Source organism: Berghia stephanieae, chromosome 13 (assembly GCF_034508935.2).
Source record: "Berghia stephanieae isolate SIO BIC M18660-M18661 chromosome 13, UCSD_Bste_1.3, whole genome shotgun sequence".
NCBI classification, from domain to species: domain Eukaryota; kingdom Metazoa; phylum Mollusca; class Gastropoda; order Nudibranchia; family Aeolidiidae; genus Berghia; species Berghia stephanieae.
The window spans coordinates 27,018,326-27,025,825 of NC_088372.1; the positions used below are offsets into that span (position 1 = coordinate 27,018,326).

Genomic DNA, 7,500 nt, shown 5'->3' on the forward strand with positions numbered 1-7,500 from the left:
TTCTCCCACAGGTACATGTGAAACAATAATATTTTCCTCCTGGCGGATGTGCAAGATATTTGTGACGGAAGCAACCAAAAACCTATAATGGTGGACTTATCAACAACACAATTTTTAAAATGGATTATCAAGGATTCGACAATGCCAGATCTTAAATGACAAGAAATCCCTTATAATTTGCTATAAACAAAGCAAAAACGAAACATAACACACAGCGGGATTTTAATGACAACCATGGCAACAATTTTATAATCACAAACAAAAAAAACATGTGATGTTTATTCAGAAACGTTCCATTTGTTTTAAGTTTAAATTTCTGTTTAGTAGAGTTGATTAAAATATATTACAATATAGATATTTCTAGTTTTAGCTGGAAAACATACTCCTGACTTCCTCGTGAAAATAAAAGGGCTATTTTTGTGAGTATAAAATCCTCAAAAACTGGGAGAAATGAAGTAAACAATTCTAGTGAAAACTCATTTGAAGAGATAATTGGGCTTTTATAGCGTTCATTCTAGTTCCATTTCAAAACCAAAATCAGTGCTTTAAATTCCCATTCGATATACATTACGAAGCTACATTGAAACGGTCCTAACTTCTTGATGAAATCAAATATCGTTTAAATATACATCATAATACTTGATTGTCTAACAAGAAAGTATACTAAATTGACTAAGAATGCTTCAGTGGTAACATACTGGATTGATAAAAAAAAATCAAAGGACGCACAACCTCTCACTGAAGGTTAAAGTGCGCTTATAAAGTTGCAGTTATATCCTCAGTTGAGCTAAAAAAAAACAACAAAAAAACAAACAAACTTAATCGTTGAAATCAACCATTCAAAATCTCCATATTTTCACCAACACAGAACAACACGGTCTCCCCTCTAAGACTTAAAGATACCGCGTCATCTACGCCCTCGATCGTTGGCGAAAAGCTACCACAAACACGTTCAAGGTCTTCAGCGTCTCCTGGTGCAATGTGATCTCTTGAGTGAATATCGTTTGGCATCTTTTGCCAAATCTTCTGACAACCTTTCACCTTCTGTTTCCTCTCCTTTTCTTGGGTCAAATTCTGCTTCAGGTCAGCAGCTTCAGATTCTCTCTTCCTCGACGTCGTTATCTTCACTTTCCTCTTCTTTTTCTTCTTCACCGTCTTCATCGACGAATTTTCCTCAAGTATCCTCTAACAAATCGGTTGACAAAACTTCTGAAAAAGAAGAAAACGAAGAAAATCGAGATCAGATAGATCAGCAACAGCAACAGCAGCAGCAGCAGCCGAGGGAGAATCAACATCCGCAACAACAACAAGAGCGACAAGATTTAGCCTCACTAACTCAGGAACCTGAAGGGGCCTGTCAAAACTCTAGGACGGATTCCACAAGTCGTCACCACCCCCCATCCCTCTACCCCTCTACCAGTTTTCCACCCACTATTCCATACAACCACCTGGACCATAACGGTTTAAACCCAAACCATCCCAGCCCCACTCCCCAAAACAATTATATAGATCCCCACTTCAAACACAACGGTAGGGAATTCCCAGGATCAGAGGGCAACAGACCTACCCACCCCCACCCCCACCACATTAACAACAACCATCGGGATAATTTCACCCCGAAACACGTAAACTTTCAAGATCCAAACCTGTTTCCGATTGGGGAAAACAACAACACTTTGACCCCGGAAGCAATCGACTCCAGTCGAGGCTCCCAGGGTCAACCCTCCACCGGCACAATAGCGACTTCAATCACCTCCAAGAAGCCCCGGGGCGACCGGCAAGGGCCCTCCTTGGGCTCGGCCCATATGTCGTGTCCCAGCGGGCAGGCCTGCTCCATGGCTGGCGAGCGGCGAGGGCCCATTCTCAACAAACGCTCGCATGCCAAATGTGCCCAGGAAGTGGAAGTGGCGGCAGGGGTAGAGGATGACATCACAATCATGGAAGAGAATCCGGTCCTCATCGTTCCAGTGGCCGAACCTGAGCCAAAACCAACCAAGATCTCTTTGCCCAGCGTGAAAACCAAAGTTGGTGGAGCGACCAAACGGTGAGTCAAAATAGCTATTACTCTCTCTCTCTCTCTCTCTCTCTCTCTCTCTCTCTCTCTCTCTCTCTCTCTCTCTCTCTCTCTCTCTCTCTCTCTCTCTCTCTCTCTTTCTTTCTGTCTTTCTATACCTCTCCTTATCGTTAACATTTGAGGCACCACTTTCTTCTCTTCTTCAACATGGTATCATGTCAGAGTAAAACGACGCAGAAGATATTTTTAACTGAATGATATAATAATCATTTTGTTCGATGGTATGTGTGTATGTGTGTCTAGGTGTATGTGTGTGTATGTGTTTCTGTGTTTTGTCTGAAAAGTTACATTCAACACAGACAATAAGTATATGAATTGATGCCATCCCCTGCGAATTCCTTAACTTAGACTTAAAATTAAGCGTCCATTCATCACGGCTTGTTTGGGAAACATTTTAAAGAATGTATTATTGCACTTAAGTTATTATCTTCCAAGCTTGGGCAGGTGACTTTCAAAATCTGCTTAGCCGTATTTTCATCGTTCACAGACAACTGTAGTTTTGGTGTGGTCGTTTTTATGGTGAATTGGATAACTGTTTAGAAAATATATACAGAGTAATATCGACTAAACGTGTTCAAAGCACTTTACAAAGGGTCCCTGACCAACAGCAACATTTTACACCTGAGTACGGTGGGAAAATAAGAGTAAAGAGCCTTTTTCCTCAATGTTGTGCCGAGCGAGGCTCGAACCTAGGACCTTCTGATCCGAAAGCGAGTGTCATACCACAAGACCACATAAAATTATATATGCACTACTTGTCTTGTTTGTCTCATAGAACAATACTCTGAGTGTTTTCTGTCTGGGATTCTAAAGTGTCTTATATATTATTTGGGAGTGTTAACTCTATTGTGTATTTATCTAAATTTGTCTTTGCAGATTTTGGACGTCACCGGTAGCCATCGTTAACATATATAGATAGCCTGACACTAAAACCCTTTAGGACTTACAGTTTGACTTCATTTCTTTTTAGGTTTGTGCAGCGTCTAGTGAGTTGTCTTTAGTAGAGCTCAAGGGAAAAAGTGATTCCATTGGTTGAACTATTGAATACAACTCACGATTTGTTTTCTTTTGAAGGCCAAATACTTGTCTTTTGAAGTCGTTTTTGGTCATTGCAAGGCTATAAGTTAACGATGGCTACGCTACGAGTCACCTCATCATGTCTTAATATTTGACAGATTCTGTATGTTTGTAGGTTATGGAATGTTCACATCTCAAATCTAGAAATCTGGTTCATATGTTATTCAAAGTCATACATTTTTTCTCTGTCCGCCATGCTTCTTTAACAATTCATCAAATTGAACTACCAGAACATAACCTGCGTTTCAGTTGTTCATTATATGACACACGGATTAAATACAAGCCAATTCATAAACACACACAAACACATAATAATAAAATAATAAATGGCATTTATATAGCGCTTTACCCCGTTGTCACAGGCTCTCAGCGCTTTACAGTGATATAAAACAAAACATATTACAGTGAGACAAGTGTGAAGGAAACGTGATACGAATTCAATTTAACAACAACAGACTATAAAAATAATATTGCAACATTATGACGTAAAAAGATAAAACTTTAAGCGAGATTTGAACGTTGTCAACGAATCCGAGCATCTCACGTGTGATGGACACACAAATACACAACAATCATGCACATATGAGGCATAGCGTATAAAATTCGTATTATATCGGATGGACCCTAGTAAAATTAGTGATTGGAAGTCCAAATGAATGGCAATACATAATGTGAGATTTAAGTGTTTGTTACTTTAAAATTCTATGTTATTGGTTCTCAATTAATCATATTATATCAAGTCTCGTATCGTTATACTGCCAACTGAGTTGTTATGGGTGTCCATAAAGTCTGGGTACATGGTAATAGTACAAATTCTTCTTTAAAAACTCTATCTTATTCGATTGGGATGTGAATGATTTGTATTTTAACTATACATGACCTCTTCTTCAGTGAAGAAAAGCATCATTCAGCGAAATCTCCACAATCTATAGCAAAAATGAATAAATAAAAATCGACGGGGAAGTACGACATGTACCCAGACTTTGTGGACACCCTGTATATTGAGGGGAATGGAAACTCAGACAAAAATAGGATTACTTTTACTATTACAACATTACGAAAAAAATTCCATTTAATTTCGTTCAGACCAATACGATAGAGGTACATTAAATTAATATGAAAAATCACATGATATAATAACATTTGTGGGGAGAGGAAAAAAAAAACCCAGCCCCCCCCCCCCTCCCCACCTCCCCCGACCCCCCAATGAAAAAAGTCCCCCCAAAAATAAGTGTTATCCTCCAAAGTACAATCTGGAATGGGCAGACGTAAATAATCGATCCGGCCTGCTCACGAACGTTCTGTTCATGAAAGCTCATTTATCGGAAATTATTGGCGGCCATTCAATGGGCTCTATACGAGGACCGACACCGCACATCGACCAGGGAAGGCTATTTGAACGTGACACGCATATCACACAAACACAAAAACAAAACAAAACAAAACCGAAACATTCACATGTCTTGATAAAAAAAAAAAAACAAATTCTTTTTAACCCTTTCCTTACCAACGAAGTGGCCGAGTGGTTAAGGCATTGCACTGTGATCCAGATGACCCGGGTTCGAGCCCCGCTTCAGGAGCTTTCGTTTTTCTCCCTGAGCAAGATTATTAACCCCACATTTGCTCACTTGGACAACATGGGTGATTCCTGTTGACATCAGACATCTTGTTTGATGATTTGTCTATATTCCTTCGTGGAATGCCTAGCCGACGATATCTTACGATATCGTGGAGCAAAAGGCACGGGACTATAAACCCAATAATTTCTCATTCTGATTTCAAGTTTACATCACCAAATTTAAACAAAAAGGTTTTTATAAAACCTTGAAACTGTTTGCTCAACTTGCTTAATAATAATAATATTATGTTAAGAATGTAATTGATGTTTTCCTGTTTGAGTAAGACAAATATATTTTTTTATTAGGTGTGTTGGGGAAAATTCTGAAAATGGCCGGTAAGGAGAGGGTTAAAAAAAGGGGTTGGGGGTTAATATGGTTCCGTGCAGAACATGTTATTTCTTTTAGCAAACGGGGACAGAATTACTGACAGATCTAAACATTAGATAACAATGCGATATTGATACGTAAGCTTCAATTTATTTGATAAACGAAGACGGATTATGTGGATGTTTCGGGTTGCCCCTTTGTCAACAAAAGAGGATGAATGATTGGGATAATATGTGATAACGAATGGCGCTGTTAAGGTGACTAATCAAAAGCATCTAAAAAATAATAAAACCATTCTTTACAGTTTAATATACTTATAACTTGTAAACTATTTATTTAAAAAATAAGGGTAATATAATAATAATAATAATAATAATAATAATAATAATAATAATAATAATAATAATAATAATAATAATAATAATAATAATAATAACAATAATAATAATAATGATGATAATAATAATAATAATAAATGGAATTTATATAGCGCTTTACCCCGTTATCACAGGCTCCAAGCGCTTTACAGTGATCACCCGTTGACTTAAATGTTCATATCTGCTAAGCATAGCGATTGGTGTTTAATTTTTGACATTGTCCTTGGGAAACACCATCTGGCCAAGCTGTTGTCAGATTAATTTATGCTCACCTGCATAATATATCACCAGGTCAAAGTTATATTAAGGAACAAAATATTCGTCTCGATATATGTTTTTTTTCCACCATACTGTGGTATAATAATGAAAATTGATAAATGCCTGTTGGTAAAACCCCTTATTATCACGCAAATATTTCGGTTCTTCAGAAGGAAACTAGAAGGAAACAATGGCAGACGTTATAAGTATAAGGAATTAATTACAACTCCAGTTTCATTTGTTTCATATATATATACATATATATATATATATATATATATATATATATATATATAATATATATATATATATTGTGTTCATGTAGATCTAAAGCATTGACAAAATCATTATTTTCGTATCTATCACCCTTCTTATTTTTAAAGCCACAGTTTCGTATTAACGACACTATATCATCTGCCTCTATTTTAAGAACCCAAATGAATGATATTCATTTCCCGCCTTCTCCAACATGAAAAACAAACGAATCTAATTAAAGGGCAAAAAGAAAAATACAAGATTTCTTTTTGTTTTTAAATCTAATTTGCAATTTGTTGGTCAGGCTTCTTTCTTTGTATTGAAATAAAATCGTCTAATGAATTACCTTGCTAAACACACTGGATTTTCTTGTATTAGACCCCGTCATTTCCACTTCTTTGCAATGGTAAAACGCTTTATTATTTGTATATTGAATTTTGTATTAGCTAAGCTTTTATTTAATATATGAAGGCAGTCCATAACTTGTCAAAAAATCTAAAATTATATATATAAGTTAATTTTTGTTTGGACAAACTGGTGTATCATAGTTTTGATAGTATATCGATGATATAATATAATAAAATAAATATTTTCTCAACACAATATAAATCAAACATGTTTTGTGTCATTGCATGGCAGAGAAGATCGTGCTGGGTCTTCATTTCCTAGGATAATTCAGAGACCAGAGACAAGACTAACGATGATACAGTTCTACTGCCGTACTCTGGAAAAATCCATTAAAAAAAAATTTGGCCAGAAAATTCGTCATTCAAATATCGACCGATTTAAATAACTCTCGTCTTGGCAAAAACTCTCAAACCTGGTACTTTGTGAAGTCTCAGGTTTGAAAGTTTTTGCCAAGATGAGGGTCATTTAAATCGATCGATATTTAAAGGAGGAGTTTATTCTGGCCAAATTTTTAAAAATGGATTTTTTCTAGAAAAGGGATAGCCTAGCTCTGTACGTCCAATTTGTCATATCCATCGTGATTGGCTCCACTACGTTCATCTCACAAACACCTCAGTACATCCATGAATACTGGACTATCCAAACACAGACTTTCGTCCGAGAGTGAGAGAGGAGACTGTCTATGGACTGTCGGATCCCTCTGTTTATTCTAGGGATTACCAGCTGGAACTCGCATCTCGCGGTCATTTCAAATAAAACGACTTCCGTTGCCGTAAAAAGTACTTTTTTCACATTGTTCTTATTTCTAAAGCCAACCCACTTATTATTAATTAATGATTCAGAGCTTGTCCTGGTCTATTTTTGGAACCGTGAAACGTACTTTGCAATTACTGCAACCTTGTGGATAGGCTAAAATATGGCAATAAATAGTGCGTCGCAAACGGCTTTCCAAATACCTCACAGATCCAGCTTCTTAATAATATTTGCTAGGGAGACACAAGATGGAATGGGATGGAGTAGAGAGATATCCTTTGATTGCCCCTGGGATCAAACCCGGCACTTGTTTTACCATAGAAATAATTCGGCGACATATTGTTATGACAGT

General features: G+C 36.9%; 1 protein-coding gene across 2 annotated transcripts in view; it reads left to right on the top strand.

Annotated features, from left to right (window-relative positions):
• LOC144958678 (innexin unc-9-like) overlaps positions 1-7,500 on the top strand; it is an 867,612-nt gene that overhangs the window by 223,830 nt on the left and 636,282 nt on the right. For both annotated transcript variants that reach the window (XM_078890803.1, XM_078890802.1), the window contains exon 3: positions 12-2,044. In XM_078890803.1, the coding sequence (XP_078746929.1) occupies positions 1,806-2,044 (239 nt within the window). In that variant the 5' untranslated portion in view covers positions 12-1,805. The remainder of the gene's footprint in view (positions 1-11; positions 2,045-7,500) is intronic.